General features: G+C 40.2%; 1 protein-coding gene across 1 annotated transcript in view; it reads right to left on the bottom strand.

The window, feature by feature from the left end:
* Positions 1-1012: 1012 nt before the first annotated feature.
* LOC133572707 (transcription factor 7-like) overlaps positions 1013-22478 on the bottom strand; it is a 29047-nt gene continuing 7581 nt past the window's right edge. The window contains exons 2-8 of the mRNA XM_061925647.1: positions 22383-22460; positions 22184-22301; positions 16622-16683; positions 16428-16505; positions 11320-11479; positions 7635-7742; positions 1013-1741 (exon numbers count right to left, since the gene is read on the bottom strand). Coding sequence (XP_061781631.1) covers positions 1706-1741; positions 7635-7742; positions 11320-11479; positions 16428-16505; positions 16622-16683; positions 22184-22301; positions 22383-22456 — 636 coding nt within the window. The 5' untranslated portion in view covers positions 22457-22460 and the 3' untranslated portion in view covers positions 1013-1705. The remainder of the gene's footprint in view (positions 1742-7634; positions 7743-11319; positions 11480-16427; positions 16506-16621; positions 16684-22183; positions 22302-22382; positions 22461-22478) is intronic.

The raw sequence follows: 22478 nt of genomic DNA, 5'->3' as shown, positions 1-22478 counted from the left end.
ATACATATATATATATATATATATATATATATATATATATATATATATATATATATATATATATATATATATATCCATCCATCCATTTTCTACCGCTTATTCCCTTTGGGGTCGCGGGGAGCGCTGGAGCCTATCTCAGCTATATATATATATATATATATATATATATATATATATATATTTATATTTTTATTTTAATTATATATATATATATATATATATATATGTATTTTTTATTTTTTTTATTTATTTAAATTATCAAAATATGTTTATTATTTTCCTTTTTATTATAACATGCCCTGTTAGACGCTCCCGTGCCCTGAGAGCGCTCGCCCCCGACTCGTTTACGTGCACGCACTCGGGAGCATTCTGCGCGTTCACGTTGCCAGCAAGTTTACGCACATGCATTGGAATTATAATAATAATTTTGGGCCTCAAAATGTGCAAATATGTTAAGACAAATAATAACACTTATTAAGTGATTGCGCCATAGAGAACTAAATAATTCTAATTACGTCATAATGATTGTATAGAGTTGTTTGACTTAACAGCAGGATTCTTTGATTTAATTTTTTTTAATATTACCTGTTTCTCGAAATTACAGCAACATGTGCCGTGCCATACATTCATTTTGCTTAGAATGTTGTGCACGAAAATGTCCCCAGAGAACACTTTAGGTTTAAAATATACTGCAAAATTGCCCAATAGGATACATAATAACGTTATTTTTCAAATATAAATTTAGGAGAGGCAACGCACAATAAAGTGAAGTATGATAATTAGGATAGGAAACCCACAATAGAGGGACAATTAGAAGAGGAAACAGACCGAAAGTGCAGTTTATTACATAAAAATATATAATATTGACTCGATTTTTTGCTGGCTAGAAATGCTTTATACTACACTGCCCTCTAGTGGATGGTTAACTGTGGAGATGAGAAAGTGGTTCTAATGAAGATCAAAAATAAATAAATAAATAAATAAGATCAAAAATGATCCAAATACATTCAAACTAACAAATGGAGGCCATTTTCCCTAAATCTTTTATTTTTGTACTTCTTTCCCATACAGCAGCATTACATGTTGTTGGTTCACAAAGCATCAAACAGCATCCAAACCGTGTGACTTGATTATAAGAGCCTGTCGAGGTGCCCCTCGACGAGCTCTTATAAAGACGATACGGTGAAGGATTATGAAGACAATTTGTGGAGTTGCCAATGTGGCCTGACATACGCAAGACATGCGCTTCATAAACGCATCCCCATCCACTCAGCTGATGCTCTTGTGGCGCATCAGCTCTGTGAACCCAGGCAAGAAATCAATAGGAAGAGTCGATCAGGTTTATTTACCTCCATTTCCTGGAACAGCACAGGGCAAGATGGTGGTTAAATTCCCGGTTGCAGGGCAGTTAATTGTTCTTCTGAATGGACGAGACGCTTCCCGCAAAAAAGAATCCTGGTGTCATCAGTGACAGACACATTGCATTTATTTTATAATAAAGAGTAAATATCACTCAATTTAAAATGCCAAGCATTTTGAGGGCGTCTAGCTTGGATACAAAAGACTCAGTTATCACAAGTCTTGTTTTGGACCTTTAGGATTTGCCGTCCCCAAGAGATTAGTACAGGTTATGAATTCCATGACAAGGAGGCAACGTCCTGTTCAAACACGTTCCCGGGCTGTTCGGTCCCGACATTGATGTCCCTCAGTCCCGGATTCTTTTATTGTACCTCTTTTTTCCCTAAAAAACAAAACAAACTGACTTTGCAATTCATGCACATACAATGCATTGGGCCCCATTCAGCAATAAGTCCCTATCTTTTCCTCTTATTTTTTTCTTCCGAAGTGATTTCCTAAGAGGAGTCCATTCAAATTCATTGCGTGTTCTTAAACGGTCAAATTGTTCCCACCTGCTGTTCTCAAGTTGCTGAATGCCAAATGGTTAGCGGGTGCGTGTCTATCATAATTTGCAAATAAAGACACCCTTGTTTCCCCAATATACTAGAGATGTCCGATAATGGCTTTTTTGCCGATATCCGATATTCCGATATTGTCCAACTCTTAATTACCGATTCCGATATCAACCGATATATACAGTCGTGGAATTAACACATTATTATGCCTAATTTTGTTGTGATGCCCCGCTGGATGCATTAAACAATGTAACAAGGTTTTCCGAAATAAGAGAACAACTTCAACTCCAGTTATGGAAAAAAGTGCCAACATGGCACTGCCATATTTATTATTGAAGTCACGCAGTGCATTATTTTTTTTAACATGCCTCAAAACAGCAGCTTGGAATTTGGGATATGCTCTCCCCGAGATAATCCTGATACCCACTACAACTATGGGAAATACTATACTTTGACTTTCACAAAGTGCATAATTTTTTAATTTTTTTTTAAACATGCCTCAAAACAACAGCTACAAAAACAATGAAGGCACATAGCTTCAGTCCAGAGTATACTAGAGTAATAAAGTAAACAATAACATAGTCCTCCTTTAGTGCAAGACTGCCTGGTATACTGTATAACAGGAAATTATAAGCTCAATCTGCCCTGCTCTAACGTATTTGTATGAGTAACAAAAATGTGCTGCAAGCTAGTGGTGAGTGCTTGAAGTGGCCTACCAGTCAGTCAGAGCTTCTGAAATGCTGCGTTGAGACAGGGCACCTGACCACAACGTGGGGTTTCGCCTTGGGGTGGTTTTTGTTGTATTTTTTTTTTTCTCGGCGGAGTCTTTAAGCGACAACTGTGTGGTACTACTTTTTTTCGGTGTTTGCTTTTCATCCTTCTTCCGCTTGCATTCATCGTGTATCTCCTTATGATTCTTGAAGAGGTGGGAGATCAAATTGCTCGTATTAAAGGAAGACGTCTTGGTTCCTCCTCGCATAACCAACGTTTCGCAGTCATTGCAAATTGCCATTTTTTTAATCCGTCAGACACACTTTAAAATAATCCCAAACCATAGACATGGTGTTGTTAAGTCAGTCACCGAGCGAGCTGGCTTGTTAGCCACGGCTACAGCACCGGCAACAACACTCTTGTTGTTGTTATGCTGCGCTCGCGGCGGTTTGATGAGGTCATCAAGCGTCACCAGTAAACCTCTCATACTGCAGTCGTCAACTCCTGTGTTGTGTGTGGGAGAGGGGAGGGGCTGCTGACTACTTCTCCCTACGTCCGTGTTTTACCGGATATGTACCGCTCCGTACAGCGGCGTTTTAAAAAGTCATTAATTTTACTTTTTGAAACCGATACCGATAATTTCCGATATTACATTTTAAAGCATTTATCGGCCGATTGTATCGGCAGGCCGATATTATCAGACATCTCTACAATATGCATATGTAAACACCCTTAATTCCGTAATTTGCATAGGTAAACGCCCCTTATATCCCCATATAAGGGCACAATTCCGGCCGAAAAGCCAAACATCAAACACACGGAGAAAACACAAACAGATTACAGAAGAGAAATTCGTATTATCCCACGGGGGAAATACATAATGTCAAAACGTAAGTTTAAGAAAGGGGGGACCGCTGAGGTAGCCTAAAGCGTTCAAATAAATATTTGTCTCTTCGGGCAAATAGGTCTACATCATACTTGCCAACCTTGAGACCTCCGATTTCGGGAGGTGGGGGGGTGGGGGGCGTGGTCGGGGGTGGGACGGGGGCGTGGTTGAGGGCGCGGGCGTGGTTAAGAGGGGAGGAGTATATTGACAGCTAGAATTCACCAAGTCAAGTATTTCAAACATATATATATATACATACATATACATATATATATATATTTACATATATATATATATATATATATATATACACATTATATATATATATATATATATATATATATATATGTATATAAATATATATATATATATATATATATATATCTACATCCTGAAAATATGCAAACAAAACTGTGTTTAGATAATTGATACTTCAAACTTGCATAAATAAATCTTAAGGAATATAACATAACTTGGCTTCTGAGAGCTTCAAAATGTGATGAATAAAATGCTAAAGTTGTTGATAAACAAGCAATTATTTTAATAATTAAATATGGTCATTTTAAATGAATTATTATGATCATTTAATTATTAATTATTTCATCCATCCATCTTCTTCCGCTTATCCGAGGTCGGGTCGCGGGGGCAGCAGCTTAAGCAGGGAAGCCCAGACTTCCCTCTCCCCAGCCACTTCGTCCAGCTCCTCCCGGGGGATCCCGAGGCGTTCCCAGGCCAGCCGGGAGAGATAGTCTTCCCAGCGTGTCCTGGGTCTTCCCCGTGGCCTCCTACCGGTCGGACGTGCCCGAAACACCTTCTTAGGGAGGCGTTCGGGTGGCATCCTGACCAGATGCCCGAACCACCTCATCTGGCTCCTCTCGATGTGGAGGAGCAGCGGCTTTACTTTGAGCTCCCCACGAATGACAGAGCTTCTCACCCTATCTCTAAGGGAGAGCCCCGCCACTCGGCGGAGGAAACTCATTTCGGCCGCTTGTACCCGTGATCTTGTCCTTTCGGTCATGAACCAAAGCTCATGACCATAGGTGAGGATGGGAACGTAGATCGACCGGTAAATCGAGAGCTTTGCCTTCCGGCTCAGCTCCTTCTTCACTACAACGGATCGATACAGTGTCCGCATTACTGAAGACGCCGCACCGATCCGCCTGTCGATCTCACGATCCACTCTTCCCCCACTCGTGAACAAGACTCCGAGGTACTTGAACTCCTCCACTTGGGGCAAGATCTCCTCCCCAACCCGGAGATGGCACTCCACCCTTTTCCGGGCGAGAACCATGGACTCGGACTTGGAGGTGCTGATTCCCATCCCAGTCGCTTCACACTCGGCTGCGAACCGATCCAGTGAGAGCTGAAGATCTTGGCCGGAGGAAGCCATCAGGACCACATCATCTGCAAATAGCAGAGACCTAATCCTGCAGCCACCAAACCAGATACCCTCAACGCCCTGACTGCGCCTAGAAATTCTGTCCATAAAGGTTATGAACAGAATCGGTGACAAAGGGCAGCCTTGGCGGAGTCCAACCCTCACTGGAAACGTGTCCGACTTACTGCCGGCAATGCGGACCAAGCTCTGACACTGATTATACAGGGAGCGAACTGCCACAATAAGACAGTCAGTTACCCCATACTCTCTGAGCACTCCCCACAGGACTTCCCGGGGTACACGGTCGAATGCCTTCTCCAAGTCCACAAAGCACATGTAGACTGGTTGGGCAAACTCCCATGCACCCTCAAGGACCCTGCCGAGAGTATAGAGCTGGTCCACAGTTCCACGACCAGGACGAAAACCACACTGTTCCTCCTGAATCCGAGGTTCGACTATCCGGCGTAGCCTCCTCTCCAGTACACCTGAATAGACTTTACCGGGAAGGCTGAGGAGTGTGATCCCACGATAGTTGGAACACACCCTCCGGTTCCCCTTCTTAAAGAGAGGAACCACCACCCCGGTCTGCCAATCCAGAGGTACCGCCCCCGATGTCCACGCGATGTTGCAGAGTCTTGTCAACCAAGACAGCCCCACAACATCCAGAGCCTTAAGGAACTCCGGGCGGATCTCATCCACCCCCGGGGCCTTGCCACCGAGGAGCTTTTTAACTACCTCGGCAACCTCAGCCCCAGAAATAGGAGAGCCCACCTCAGATTCCACAGGCCCTGCTTCCTCATAGGAAGACGTGCTGGTAGGATTGAGGAGGTCTTCGAAGTATTCTCTCCACCGATCCACAACATCCGCAGTCGAGGTCAGCAGAGCACCATCCCCACCATACACGGTGTTGACACTGCACTGCTTCCCCTTCCTGAGGCGGCGGATGGTGGTCCAGAATTGCTTCGAAGCCGTCCGGAAGTCGTTTTCCATGGCTTCCCCGAACTCCTCCCATGTCCGAGTTTTTGCCTCTGCGACCGCTGAAGTCGCAGACCGCTTGGCCTGTCGGTACCTGCCCGCTGCCTCAGGAGTCCTATGAGCCAAAAGAACCCGATAGGACTCCTTCTTCAGCTTGACGGCATCCCTCACCGCCGGTGTCCACCAACGGGTTCTAGGATTACCGCCACGACAAGCACCAACTACCTTGCGGCCACAGCTCCAATCAGCCGCCTCGACAATAGAGGCGCGGAACATGGTCCATTCGGACTCAATGTCCAGCACCTCCCTCGTGACATGTTCAAAGTCGTTCCGGAGGTGGGAATTGAAACTCTCTCTGACAGGAGACTCTGCTAGACGTTCCCAGCAAACCCTCACAATGCGTTTGGGCCTGCCAGGTCTGTCCGGCATCCTCCCCCACCATCGCAGCCAACTCACCACCAGGTGGTGATCGGTAGAAAGCTCCGCCCCTCTCTTCACCCGAGTGTCCAAAACATGAAGCCGCAAATCCGATGACACAACTACAAAGTCGATCATGGAACTGCGGCCTAGGGTGTCCTGGTGCCAAGTGCACATATGGACACCCTTATGTTTGAACATGGTGTTCGTTATGGACAATCTGTGTCGGGCACAAAAGTCCAATAACAAAACACCGCTCGGGTTCAGATCCGGGCAGCCATTCTTCCCAATCACGCCTCTCCAGGTTTCACTGTCGCTGCCAACATGAGCATTGAAGTCCCCCAGTAGCACGAGGGAATCACCCGGGGGAGCATTAATTATTTCCAATATGTTTATTTTAATGTATAATTCTATGGCTGGATGTAATAAAGAGTCAGAAAAAATACAAATAAAAATACAATTAATTTTGATGTTTTTAGCAGAATATAGTAAAAATGTATTTTTTTTTTTTTTTTTTTAATTAATAAATATATTTATTTTTAGGTAAGATGAACATAATAATACAATTTATCTCTAGTCTGGATGATTTAGTTCTTGTCACCCTGTGGTCCTCCCGTCATAAAAAAAAAAGGCTGTCCTCACTCAGGTCCGCATAAAGCTGGAGGGGGCGTGGCCGCCAGCTCCAGCTGAAAATCGGGAGATTTTCGGGATAATATTTATCCCGGGAGGTTTTCGGGAGAGGCTCTGAATTTCGGGAGTCTCCCGGAAAATTCGGGAGGGTTGGCAAGTATGGTCTACATGGTCGTGAAATATGCGCTCCCTTCCCAGGGCACGATCTGAGGCATCTTGCAGTAGCAGCAAAAGCATTGCCATTGTGTGAGTTGAGTCTTTTAAAGACTCACCAATCACTAAATCAACGCCCCGGTAATTGATGATTGTGTGTGTGTGTGTGTGTGTGTGTGCATACACGCACACAATATTTTGAAATGTCTATATATTGCTCATTTTGCTATATGTCTATCTGTCTGTCTGTCTGTCTGTCTTATCTATATCTATCTCTATCTATATATATCTATATATATCTCTATGTATGTATGTATGTATGTATGATATTAATTTAACATTAGACAATAGAAGTAAGGGAACCTGTCACACTTAAGAACAAATAGGCCACCCTAAGAGTGCTCTGGAGCACTCGTAGATTTTGTTCTTACTTACGAACAAAATCCCAGCTAAAAAAACATTGGTGAATACAAAAATCTCCTTAAAAACTTCGTAAGTGGGCCTAAGAACAACATTTGTTCTTAAGAACGGTTGCTGAATGGGGCCCATTGTTTCTAGGAACAGGACTTACGTAGTTGTGGCGACAGGACCAATCTGGATGCTGCTGGGCATGAAGTCGCCTCTCTTCCTCAGCTTGTTCGTAAAACTTGGCCTTCTCCTTTTCAGGTAGCACATGCCACTGTGTATGTATACAACATGTTGGCAATTACTGGCAAGATCTGAATATTATTTGACACATTCTAGTACCCAGCAGGCACAAGATATTAAAACAACGTTGAGAACTTGTTGAATTAGGTCCTGACGTTGAGGAACTCAAACCTAACGCACTTTTTGACGACGTTTAATCAATGTTGGGTTCTGACGTGGATTAGACCATTGAATTTTAGTAATTTCCCAACCAATATCTTACAACACAAATACAACCTTGAAACAACATACTTGTTCTATTCTAGTGTTTTTCAAGCACTGTGCCACCTATTTGGGTTAAAAGTATTTTTTGCAAACCAGTAATTATAGTCTGCAAATGATGTGTTGTTGTTGAGTGTCGGTGCTGTCTAGAGCTCGGCAGAGTAAACGTGTAATACTCTTCCATGTCAGTAGGTGGCAGCAGGTAGCTAATTGCTTTGTAGATGTCGGAAACAGCGGGAGGCAGTGTGAAGGTAAAAAGGTGTCTAATGCTTAAACCAAAAGTAAACAAGCCGAGTGCCCCTAAGAAAAGGTACTGAAGCTAAGGGGAAGGCTATGCAGAACAAAACTAAAACTGAACTGGCTACAAAGTAAAGAAAAACAGAATGCTGGACGACAGCAAAGACTTGCTGTGGAGCAAAGACGGTGTCCACAAAGTACATCCGAACATGACATGACAATCAACAATATCCCCACAAAGAAGAATAAAAACAACTGAAATATTCTTGATTGCTAAAACAAAGTAGATGCGGGAAATATCGCCCAAAGGAAGACATGAAACTGCTATAGGAAAATACCAAAAAAAAAGAGAAAAAGCCATCAAAATTAGAGCGCAAGACAAGAACTAAAACACTACACACAGGAAAACAGCAAAAAAGTCAAAATAAGTCACGGCGTGATGTGACAGGTTGTGACAGTACACCTACTTTGAGACAAGAGCTATATTGATGCATGGTTGTTTATGGTTTAAAGTCATAACCAACAATTGCGACAACGACTTTTTACTGTCAACTGAGTTTTGTTTTTTAATGATTTCTGCTGGTGGTGTGCCTCCGGATCTGTGGAAGGATCAGTAATACTAAAAATTTGTGGTATTATCGTGTCAGTTTGTATATACGTGACAATAGTTTTTGACACTCTAAAAATATATCCAAACACAAGAAGTAAATATGTAATATAATGTATAAACAAGCATATATATAATAACATGGCTCACAGACAAATCACAACATTCATTATTTCCTTCAAAAACAACAACACTACCAGTCCTGGCAGACTTTATGAGACAACATAATAAAATAATCACTTACTGTACAATGTTTGCTCTCACTGGGATGCTGACTGACGGGGTGTTCAAATCTTCCCGTTTAGATGAAGAATCAATTATAATCCTCTCGCAGGTAAAAAAAAGAAAACAAAGAAAAAAAAAAGGGATGCAAGTGAGCATCTTTGTCGCCATCTCCGGGTATAAGTTGAATGTCAAAGATGACCAACTCCTCGGTTCATGTTCGTATCCTTCTTCAGGTGAAAGGCATGAATTACAAAACCCAAAACCAGTGAAGTTGGCACGTTGTGTAAATCGTAAATAAAAACACAATACAATTATTTGCAAATCATTTTCAACCTATATTTAATTGAATAGACTGCAAAGACAAGATACTTAACGTTCAAACTGGTAAACGTTATTTTTTGCAAATATTGGCTCATTTGGAATTTGATGCCTGCAAAATGTTTCAAAAAAGCTGGCACATGTTGGCAAAAAAGATTGAGAAAGTTGAGGAATTCTTATCAAACACTTATTTGGAACATCCCACAGGTGAACAGGCTAATTGGGAACAGGTGGGTGCCATGATTGGGTATAAAAGCAGCTTCCATGAAATGCTCAGTCATTCACAAACATAGATGGGGCGAGGGTCACCACTTTGTGAACAAATGCGTGAGCAAACAGTCAAACAGTTTAAGAACAACATTTCTCAACGAGCTATTGCAAGGAATTTAGGGATTTTACCATCTACGGCCCGTAATATCGTCAAAATGTTCCGGGAATTTGGAGAAATCACTGCACGTAAGCGGCAAAGCCGAAAACCAACACTGAATGGCCATGACCTCCAATTCCTCAGGCGGTACTGCATCAAAAAGCAACATCAGTGTGTAAAGGATATCACCACATGGGCTCAGGAACACTTCAGAAAACCACTGTCAGTAACTACAGTTCTTCACTACATCTGTAAGTGCAAGTTAAAACTACACTATGCAAAGCGAAAGCCATTTATCAACAACACCCAGAAACGCCGCCGGCTTTGCTGGGCCCGAGCTCATCTAAGATGGACTGATGCAAAGTGGAAAAGGGTGCTGAGGTCTGACTAGTCCACATTTCAAATAGTTTTTCAAAACTGTGGACGTCGTGTCCTACGGACCAAAGAGGAAGAGAATCATCCGGACTGTTCTAGGCGCAAAGTTCAAAAGCCAGCATCTGTGATGGTATGGGGGTGCATTAGTGCCCAAGGCATGGGCTACTTACACATCTGTGAAGGCACCATTAATGCTGAAAGGTACATACAGCTTTTGGGAGCAACATGTTTCCATCTAAGCAACGTTATCATGGACGCCCCTGCTTATTTCAGCAAGACAATGCCAAGCCACGTGTTACATCAGCGTGGGTTCATAGTAAAAGAGTGTGGGTACTAGACTGGCCCACCTGTAGTCCAGACCTGTCTCCCATTGAAAATGTGTGGCGCATTATGAAGCCTAAAATACCACAACGGAGACCCCCGGACTGTTGAACAACTTAAGCTGTACATCAAGCAAGAATGGGAAATAATTCCACCTGATGCTTGCATGGGTCTCCTCAGTTCCCAAACGTTTACTGAGTGTTGTTAAAAGGAAAGGCCATGTAACACAGTGGTAAAAATGCCCCCCCTGTCAACTTTTTTGCAATGTGTTGCTGCCAATAAATTCTAAGTTAATGATTATTTGCACAAAAAAAAATAGTTTCTCAGTTCAGACATTAAGTATCTTGTCTTTGCAGTCTATTCAATTGAATATAAGTTGAAAACGATTTGCAAATCATTGTATTCTGCTTTTATTTACGATTTAGACAACGTGACAACTTTGCTGCTTATTTATTTATTTATTTTTCAAAATCTGTCCTGTCCAGCCACTTTAATAAATGTCTGGGTAGAATTTTATCAAACAAAACCAGTTTTCTTTTAGGTAATACAGACATTTATCAGAGCGGTTTATCTGTTTTATCGAGGAATGTAGTTAATCATACAACTGGAACTCAATGTTATTAAAAGAAAAGTGTTGATTTTGAATTGAGAATCGTTTAGAAACGAGAATCGAATCACATCATGTGGTACCCAAAGATTCACAGCTCTAGTTTGTATGATCGCAGATGGCGCCCCCTGCTGGCTAAAATTCTGATCCAGACCTCCAATATTTCGTTGGACTCGAGATGCTGGCGTCCTGCAAAAAATCCGACCTACCGTTCAGTCCTTAAAGACTGAACTCCTGCCCGCCCTTAAATCCCCCAAAATTGTTTGACCTGGGTAGTAAAACACACTTACCATCTTTCCTAAGGTCTCGTTTATAACAGCAATATTTGTTGAGGAAGACCTGTCCTTGACGGCCTGTCTATGCTCCTTGGAGAATAACATGAATGCATTTAGGGGCTTCTTGACATAGGTTTTCTCCGTGTAATGGTCGTCTACTTTTTTGGTTTTCTTTCTGCAATGAGAAAAAATTAAAATAAAATACATTGGCTGCATCTGATAATGATATCATGTAATAATAAAAAACACAATTAAAAATACATTGCCGTGGACAAAAAGGCTATTTACAGATCCCAGTTTGTCTTTTGGTCATGGGCACGTTACAAATGCTTTGTCATAATTTCTTATAATTAGCAGTTTTTCAGCAGTCACATGGGTTAGCTGTAGCCTGTTTAGAAAAAAAATAAATATCAAATTGGCCCCCAATTCCTTAAGTTTTTTCAGTATGTGACCATTGGTGGAAACAGTTTTGACACCGTCCATTTCTCTGGGTATCTGGCTTCCTCCCATGTCCCCCAAAAGGTTCCGTACAACTGTGGTCATCCCATTCGGCCCTGTACATGCCGAGCCTCGAACCCGCGGCTACACAACCCCTCTGTGAGTCAAACATGCTGGCCAGTCGGCTAAAAAAAAAGACCAGACTCCCGAACCACTGACCAGCATAGCTCTTCATGTGGTTTGTTGGTTGAAATTAAACGGGTTCCAATGTACTTTAACAGGTTAAAAATTGCACAAAAAAATACAACAAGACATTTATTATCATTCGTGATTTAAAAGAGTAAGTTACACCAATAAATGTCAATATTTTTCACAATCACAAATTTAAATTAAGATTGTAGATTTCATCACAAAGTTTGAAAGTATTGAACATCGCCAATGCTAATCAAAAAGCATGTATAAGGCATATCCAATGTATATTAGCATCGAGCTAGCTTTAAATTTCAAACATTTTTTTTTTTAAAGTGAAACCTTACTTTTGAGCATTGTCTCGGCCGTGTTTGCTTTGTTGGCATGGAAAATCTGAATACGTCCGTTTGCCTGCCAAGTGCTTGAGCCGGGACGGGACGGGACCAAAAATTATTGTGCCAACTGTTCTCATTTTACGTAAATCTGTGCTTGGTAGTAGTAGAGTTTGGTCAGCACGTACTGGGGACAGTGACAAAGTTCAGGGTTTAGGGATGGGTACTGTTCAGATCTGAACCGATACGGTACCGATTCCTTTTATCTGGGAATCGATACCGGTACTCAATGGTACCAAATTTATGTACTTCTGTGTGTGTTAATAAATGTTGTTTTTAATAATAAAATGTAACTTTCTAAAAAAAAATTGCTGTTTATGATAACTACTGTCCAGTTGAAATACAGTGTCTTCTTTTATTATTACAGTTCTCAGTCTCAATTACAGTTGCAAGTCCAAGACATTAGGTGGCAGTAGTGTACAGTTTATGGCAGGCCTGTGTAATAATTTTTGCCTCGATGGGCCATATTTAGAGAAAAATATATGTCTGGGGGCCAGCATATCTATTTTTAGGAACACTAAAATAATGTTTGATTGAAGGCTAAAAATGTTATGACAGACCGCCTTAAAAAACGGAATGGAATTTTTTTTTTTTTTTACTGAATGAGACACCCAGAATGTACATGAAAATAAAGAATGCGGGATTTAAAATATTAACTATGAGCGGTAAAACACTGAATACTGACAACATATGAAGTCACACCCCCTCTCAATCGACATAAAAAACGGAAAGGAATTTTTTTTTTTTTTTCTGAATGAGACACCCGGAATGTACATGGAAATAAAGAATGCGGGATTTAAAATATTAACTATGAACGGTAAAACACTGAATACTGACAACATATGAACGTCACACCCCCTCTCAATCGACATATTTTACAATCAAGCAAAACGCAACAAAAATGCCACAAACACAGCGAAATATGAACGCGGAGGGTAAAAAAAGACCACCAACAGTCTGATATATCTGATTTATCACTAAGCTTTAGAACTTTGTTGTAAAATCTCCTTCCACGTCTGTCCCTGAGACCCGCATTTCAGGCTGGCCGCTCTGGAAACTCTGTGGAAACGCTCCCCACCCACACTGCTTGGTGCCTCGTCTGAGTTGCTTAGACTTAGATTACCATAGTAACTAATTAGATTACCATGGTAACTAGTATATCATGCAAAAGCGCAGATTCCAACAATTGAAATACTCTGTATAGTTCAAGACTTACGGTCATTTGAAAACATCACTGCACATCTTAATGGCAGCTACAGTTTCCATCTTAAAGATTTAAAAAAAATATTTGGGAATGTCCGGCGGGCCAGATTGAAAAGCTTAACGGGCCACATACGGCACCCGGGAAATAATTTGCCCAGGTCTCGTTTATGGTTGGCTAGTCGGATCAGTCTTTTCCTGGCTCATCTGTGGTTGCACCCTACAAAGTGTCAATGCAGTGAGTATTGTACTTACTAAGCACCAGCTGTTTGATTGTAACTTGCATCTTAGTTGTCGTTTTCGTTCACAAATTCAATGCATTGGCATCAAGATAACACATTTTTGGAAAAGTGGCGCCTTACTCAACGTACATTAGAGCAGTGGTTCTCAAATGGGGGTACTTGAAGGTATGCCAAGGGGTACGTGAGATTTTTTTTAAATATTCTAAAAATAGCAACAATTTAAAATTCCTTTATAAATCTATTTATTGAATAATACTTCAACAAAATATGAATGTAAGTTCATAAACTCAGTGAAGCACAAGCTCAGGCTTCTCACTAAAATGTGTGAAAAGAAATGCAACAATGCAATATTCAGTGTTGACAGCTAGATTTTTTGTGGACATGTTCCATAAATATTGATGTTAAAGATTTCTTTTTTTGTGAAGAAATGTTTAGAATTAAGTTCATGAATCCAGATGGATCTCTATTACAATCCCAAAAGAGGGCACTTTAAGTTGATGATTACTTCTATGTGTAGAAATCTTTATTTATAATTGAATCACTTGTTTATTTTTTAAGAAAGACCACTACAAATGAGCAATATTTTGCACTGTTATACAATTTAATAAATCAGAAACTGATGACATAGTGCTTCTATATCTCTTTTTTTCAACCAAAAATGCTTTGCTCTGATTAGGGGGTACCGTATTTTTCGAACTATAAATCGCAGTTTTTTTCATAGTTTGGCCAGGCTCCAGTGCGACTTATATATGTTTTTTTCCTTCTTTATTATGCATTTTCGGCAGGTGCGACTTATACTCCGAAAAATACGGTACTTTAATTAAAAAAATGTTCACAGGGGGTACATCACTGAAAAAAGGTTGAGAACCACTGCATTAGAGCATACTTTTAAAACAATTTCTTTGTCGGCATTGAAAATTGCAACATTACCTAGAGGTAGTTTGGCTGAGTCCGCTCTCAGTGCTGCTGGAGTAATCGCAAAGTGCCCAAGTACGAAACGTGGGGCGTGACGTTACGTGCAACCGAGGTATACCGTAAGATGGCAACATTGGATTTTGCGTAAATTGGTGCCTGGTATACATGTTGGGATTCAGTCGGTGCCGAATAAGTACCGGGTTTGGTACCCATCACGAGTGATGAAGCAGGAAAAGGCTAGGAACACATTTGCGGTAAATTTCATATTATGCGCCCTGTCATTCATTAAAGGGGAACATTATCACCAGACCTATGTAAGCGTCAATATATACCTTGATGTTGCAGAAAAAAGACCATATATTTTTTTTACCGATTTCCGAACTCTAAATGAGTGAATTTTGGTGAATTAAACGCCTTTCTATTATTCGCTCTCGGAGCGATGACGTCACAACGTGACGTCACATCGGGAAGCAATCCGCCATTTTCTCAAACACATTACAAACACCGAGTCAAATCAGCTCTGTTATTTTCCGTTTTTTCGACTGTTTTCCGTACCTTGGAGACATCATGCCTCGTCGGTGTGTTGTCGGAGGGTGTAACAACACGAACAGGGACGATTCAAGTTGCACCAGTGGCCCAAAGATGCAAAATTGGCAAGAAATTGGACGTTTGTTCCGCACACTTTACCGACGAAAGCTATGCTACGACAGAGATGGCAAGAATGTGTGGATATCCTGCGACACTCAAAGCAGATGCATTTCCAACGATAAAGTCAAAGAAATCTGCCGCCAGACCCCCATTGAATATGCCGGAGTGTGTGAGCAATTCAGGGACAAAGGACCTCGGTAGCACGGCAAGAAATGGCGGCAGTTTGTTCCCGCAGACGAGCGAGCTAAACCCCCTGGATGTCTTGGCTCACACCGTCCCTTATGCCACCGAAGATGATCAAGAGAAGAATATCGACCCTAGCTTCCCTGGCCTGCTGACATGAGGGTATGTCTACAGAATATATTCATTGATGAAAATTGGGCTGTCTGCACTCTCAAAGTGCATGTTGTTGCCAAATGTATTTCATATGCTGTAAACCTAGTTCATAGTTGTTAGAATCCTTTAATGCCAAACACATACCAATCGTTGGTTAGCCGAATTCGTCATCGCTTTCTCCCGTGTCGCTGGTTGTCGTGTCGTTTTCGTCGGTTTCGCTTGCATACGGTTCAAACCGATATGGCTCAATAGCTTCAGTTTCTTCTTCAATTTCGTTTTCGCTACCTGCCTCCACACTACAACCATTCGTTTGAATACATTCGTAATCTGTTGAATCGCTTAAGCCGCTGAAATCCGAGTCTGAATCCGAGCTAATGTCGCTATAGCTTGCTGTTCTTTCCGCCATGTTTGTTTGTGTTGGCTTCACTATGTGACGTCACAGGAAAATGGACGGGTGTTTATAACGATGGTTAAAATCAGGCACTTTGAAGCTTTTTTTAGGGATATTGCGTGATGGGTAAAATTTTGAAAAAAAAAAATCGAAAAATATAATAAGCCACTGGGAACTGATTTTTAAAGGTTTTAACCCTTCTGCAATTGTGATAATGTTCCCCTTTAACAGCTGCGAACAGGGAGAAGCAGTGCACTGACTTGCAAACAATGACTTTAAATTTGATCATTTATTAAAACTGTTTGAAATATGAACACAAGCTTCATGTAATACAGCAATTCATCTACTACGGAAAATGAGAAATATTCTTACTTTATCTTGGGGATATTGGCGGGAAGAGGAGGAGTAACGTTAGAAGGAGCTGTAACTTTGTACAAGAGTTCTCCATTCCTAGATGAGAGATAAGAGACAACAGAAGAGATAACAGATGTGTGTGTGTCTTCGTGTGTGTTCGTGTGTGCGTGTGTGAAGTTGCAGTAAAATATTTCAAAGTGTGCGTTACATACAATAATCCAACAGGACGCATGTTCATGCCATTAGGCAGCATCACCTCTGGTACAAAGTTGGTCTGGAGAATAAACACAGAAAAGAGAACTGTTATTGTTGTAATAAAACATAATTATATTTCATAACTTGGTACATCTGCCTCGAAATGAATAAGGTTGTGGTTTTAAAACTGTGTGAAATAGGATGCAAGACTCCAAGCACTATGGCCGAATCCCAATTCTCCTCCTTATTAACCCGTAAGCCAACGTCAGCAGTATTTAGGTCAGGGGTGTCAAACGTACGGCCCGAGGGTCGGATCAGGCCCGCGGACAGGTCTTATCCGGCCCGCGGGATGAGTTTGCTAAGTATAAAAATGTATCTGAATTTTTTTAATGAAAGAAACAGCTGTTCTAAATGTGGATGTCGCAATAGTAATTATTTGTATCTTTGTAGATGATGCTACATATGTACAAAATAAACCACATGATGTTAGTGCACCAGTCGAGGAAAATGATCGAACTACATAAATAACATCCTGTACTTTGATTTTGATATTGAAAATGAACACCAATGAGTTGACTGATGAACATTATCACATCATTTATTCAGAAAATATAAATAACGACAAATAAAGAGAGAATACTATTAAACGCAAAATGTAAGTGTAAAAAAACAACAACAACATGATTTATACAATTTCAGAATGTGTTTGTTCTATTTTTAAACAAAGAAAACAATCTGAAGTTGTCTTTATTTTTAAGTTATCGTGCCGTGATTTTACCAGATTTTACCTATCTACCCCCACTTGGGAGTAGATTTTTCTCCATGTGGCCCCTGATCTAAAATGAGTTTGAAACCCCTGATTTAGAAGATACAATATGGACAATAGTTGCATTAGCTAGCGGTTTTAAAATCAAAAAACAATATCTAGAATATCTTATTTTCAATAAGTTCAAAATGTTTATCATAATTCTTGTGAAGTGAATTATATTTATATAGCGCCTTTTCTCTCGTGACTCAAAGCGCTTTACATAGTGAAACCCAATATCTAAGTTACATTTAAACCAGTGTGGGTGGCACTGGGAGCAGGTGGGTAAAGTGTCTTGACCAAGGACACAACGGCAGGGACTAGGATGACGGAAGTGGGGATCGAACCTGGAACCCTCAAGTTGCTGGCACGGCCACTCTACCAACCGAGATAGACCTTCTTCTTTGTACTTTGTAAATACTTTGTGTTTGAACAGTTTCTTAAACTAAATCATATTAGTACTTCTGTGGTTAATCCATTTGATATTTGAATTCCACTGAAGTTAGTCTTTATTTTTAAATGATCGTGCCGTGATTTTACCAGTTCGGCCCACTTAGGAGTAGATTTTTCTCCATGTGGCCCCTGATCTAAAATTAATTTGACACCCATGATTTAGAAGATACAATATGGACAATAGTTGCATTAGCTAGCGGTTTTAAAATCAAAAAACAATATCTAGAATATCTCAATTTTAATAAGTTTAAAATGTTGATCATAATTCTTCTTTAAACTTTGTAAATACTTTGTGTTTGAACAGTTTATTAAACTAAATCATATTAGTACTTCTGTGGTTAATTCATTCCATATTTTAATTCCACATACTGATATACTAAAGGTCTTAAAGGGGAACTGCACTTTTTTTGGAATCGTTCACAATCATTATGTAAGACATGACGACATTACTATTTAAAAAAAAAAAAGCATTTTAACTCCTAAATAAACATAAATAAATGTCCACTTAGAGCAGAGTCTTCTATTTCGCCCATAAAACCCAATTAATAACCATCCAAAACTGCCAATAATACTCTATTTATATTTCACGACTTGAATATTAACCATGTATTAGAGATATTGTTATTAAAAAGCCGTGATCAGCAGCTTGAGTGCCAATGTTGATCAGCTGCTTCCTCGCTTCTTTGCGAGTACACGTTTATTGTATATCATAAATCATGCCTCTCACCTGGATATTAGAAGGATGAGGACGTATTCCGACAAATTGGTACACTTTTGACAGCCAATTTATACCCGGTTAATGTCGAGAACGACATGGAGACGTTTGGTTCCATTCCCTTTTAGTGAGAATTATGTGTCATTCTTCATCGGAATGGGAATATATTAACGTTCTAGCAGTCGGCATCCTAATGGAGGCAGACCTTGTACAGTAAGTGATGTTTTATTATGATTGTTGGCTCTCATGAAGTCTGCAGTGAGTAATAATCAGTGATGTTGGTGGAAAAAAAAGCCAACGTTGTGATGCGTTTTTGAAATTAATGCGCCACATATGCTTAAAATGATCAAAATAAGTAAATATTACATGTTATTATAAATGTGCCTATTACTACATTACATATATACTCAGGGCCGGCCCGTGGCATAGGCCGTATAGGCAAATGCTAAGGGCGCCGTCCACCAGGGGGCGCCACGCCAGTGCCACAAATGTTGGAGAAAAAATAAAATAAAAGTTGGTACTATTATTTCTAAATACAAAAAATAATCCCACGTTAATTAAAATGCAAAGTAAAGCCTATTTAATAGAAATATTATTTGTTACAACATTACGCCCCCCCCCACCGGGGGGAACCCCCCGCACGGTGCGCCCCTCCCTTCCCGTATCATGACTCTTTTTGGACGTCACCACATCAAAAAATCAACACAAGATGTCAAAACGGCCAAAACTGTCAGGTGCCCAGGGAAGAAAAAAGAGAAAAGAAGAGGAGGAGAAACGAGAAAAGACAGAGGTAGCAGGTAGGTAACGTTAGCCTACATGAAATGATTTGTCTGTTACAGAATGTGATAGTAACCTGGCTTTTTAGCATTAAGCTAATGTTACATGATTCGGCAATTGCTAATCTATAATCTGTTTTAACGTCGGGTTAATATTGTGGAGGGGGCTAAATTGTTATGGAAAATAATAATGTAACGTTAGGTAATTACAGTACTCCCACCTTACATTCCTTAGGGACAATTGTATTAGATCTTTTAAGCAGGTGTTTTTTGTTTACATTGTTATTGCCTTCTGGTTAGCTAATGTTTGCCCTGCAGGTAATAGTCACTTTTCCACCCCTTTATATATTAGATATAGTTGTAAGTAAAAAAAAAAGGTCAAAGACAAAGCTATTCGGTTTCTTGTGAGTATATACACTTCACTGCCGATGTGGGGGGGCGCCACCTAAAATCTTGCCTAGGGCGCCAGATTGGTTACATCATGTACAGTACAGGCCAAAAGTCTGGACACACCTTCTCCTCATTCAATGTGTTTTCTTTATTTTCATGACTATTGTAGATTGTAGATTGTCACTGAAAGCATCAAAACTATGACTGAACCCATGTGGAGTTATGTACTTAACAAAAAAAGGTGAAATAACTGAAAACATCTTTTATATTCTAGTTTCTTCAAAATAGCCACCCTTTGCTCTGATTACTGCTTTGCACACTCTTGGCATTCTCTCGATGAGCTTAAAGCACACCTGAGGAGCGAAAACCATTTCAGGTGACTACCTCTTGAAGCTCATCGAGAGAATGCCAAGAGTGTGCGAAAAAGTAATCAGAGCAAAAGGTGGCTATTTTGAAGAAACTAGAATATAAAACATGTTTTCTGTTATTTCACCTTTTTTTGTTAAGTACATAACTCCACATGTGTTCATTCATAGTTTTGATGCCTTCAGTGACAATCTACAATGTAAATAGTCATGAAAATAAAGAAAATGCATTGAATGAGGAGAAGGTGTGTCCAAACTTTTGGCCTGTACTGTATATAAAATCTTAATGGAGGTGTTTGGATTTTATTTTAAGGGCTTTATAGGCAGAATAGAGCGGCTCCCCTAGGCTACACTTTAAGCAACTTTTAAACACATTTATTTACGAGTTAGAATGCATTATAACAAATACATCCGTCGTCATGTCTTTTATAAGGATTGTGAAGGATAGGCAACATAAAAAAAAAAAAAAAGTGCAGTTAAATAAATGTTTTTAATATTTTATTTTCTCTTGTTATATTTCTCCTCTTTTGTTGAGACAAATTGTCGTACATTCTTGGCTAGCAGGTTATAATTTGCTTAGTGCATACTGTTAGCTGTTTACTAATTCCCTATAATGTTGCATTTCAACATTTCTATCCAATAAATAAAGGCTTAGAGTGTTCGCAGTATCTCAATATTGTTATTGGCGGAATGCATTGTTAACCGCCACTTCCTTGCATATTTTTACTCTTTAGAACACAAAGAAATGAGGAAAAACATGTGTTCGAGTCTCACAAAGGAATTGCAAATGATTCCAAATTCCCCCAAAAATGCAAAAAAAAAAAAAAGTGCAGTTCCCCTTTAACCTTTCCAGAGAATTGGTACACAGTGTGCTCGATGTGAACGGGCGAAGACAAGGGGTAAGGAGGAGGATTGGAATAGTCTTTTTAAATTTCAATTAGGCATAATAATGGTAAATATTTTTTTAGTAATTGCACTCCAAATTTGCTGATATACAGTCGTGGTCAAAAGTTTACATACACTTGTAAAGAACATAATGTCATGGCTGTCTTGAACTTCCAATAATTTCTACAACTCTTATTTTTTTGTTATAGAGTGATTGGAGCACATACTTGTCACAGAAAAACATTCATGAAGTTTGGTTCTTTTATGAATTTATTATGGGTCTGCTGAAAGTGTGAGCAAATCTGCTGGGTCAAAAGTATACATATAGCAATGTTATATTTGGTTACATGTCCCTTGGCTAGTTTCACTGCAATAAGGCGCTTTTGGTAGCCATCCACAAGCTTCTGGCAGCTTCTGGTTGAATTTTAGACCATTCCCCTTGACAAAATTGGTGCAGTTCAGCTAAATTAGTTGGTTTTCTGACATGGACTTGTTTCTTCAGCATTGTCCACACATTTAAGTCAGGACTTTGGGAAGGCCATTCTAAAACCTTAATTCTAGCCTGATTTAGCCATTCCTTTACCACTTTTGACATGTGTTTGGGGTCATTGTCCTGTTGGAACACCCAACTGCGCCCAAGACCCAACCTCTGGGCTGATGATTTTAGGTTATCCTGAAGAATTGAGGTAATCCTCCTTTTTCATTGTCCCATTTACTCTCTGTAAAGCACCGGTTCCATTGGCAGCAAAACAGGCCACCACCATGCTTGACGGGAGGCGTAGTGTTCCTGGGATTAAAGGCCTCACATTTTCTCCTCCAAACATATTGCTGGGTATTGTGGCCAAACAGCTCAATTTTTGCTTCATCTGACATCACATTGACAAAGATAAGACCTTCTGGAGGAAGATTAAACAAAAATTGAGCTGTTTAGCAACAATACCAATTATACATTCATAAAAGAACCAAACTTCATGAATGTTTTTTGTGACCAACAAGTATGTGCTCCAATCACTCTATCACAAAAAAATAAGAGTTGTAGAAATGATTGGAAACTCAAGACAGCCATGACATTATGTTCTTTACAAGTGTATGCACATTTTTGACCATGACTCTAATGACCCTGAAAGTTTTGTGATTGACGGTGAGGGGGCAGGAAGATCAATTCCAAACCCGGTTGAGGCATATCTCACCTGGCCTTGGACATGGGCAAGTGTCTCAATGCTCTGGGGAAGTGGCTGCAGATTCTGATGATTCATTGGTACAAAGTGCATGCTGGGAGCAGCCATCACCGGGTTTGGTTGCATGAAACTGTTTTGTATGGGAACAAAGCCATTATAGCCCCTGTGCTGGCTGCCCACTGGCTGATCGTTGTTGTTGTTGTTGTTGTACCTTGGCCCAGCGGGTCGTGGCGGTGGAGCAGGATTGTGAGGAAGACATTGTGAGGCAAAACCTGGCATTTCCATATCCCTGTAAAAAATAAACGAC

This window comes from Nerophis lumbriciformis, linkage group LG30, assembly GCF_033978685.3.
Source record: "Nerophis lumbriciformis linkage group LG30, RoL_Nlum_v2.1, whole genome shotgun sequence".
Lineage (NCBI taxonomy): Eukaryota > Metazoa > Chordata > Actinopteri > Syngnathiformes > Syngnathidae > Nerophis > Nerophis lumbriciformis.
The sequence above is the reverse complement of the archived record's forward strand: the minus strand, read 5'-3'. Positions and strand labels throughout refer to the sequence as shown.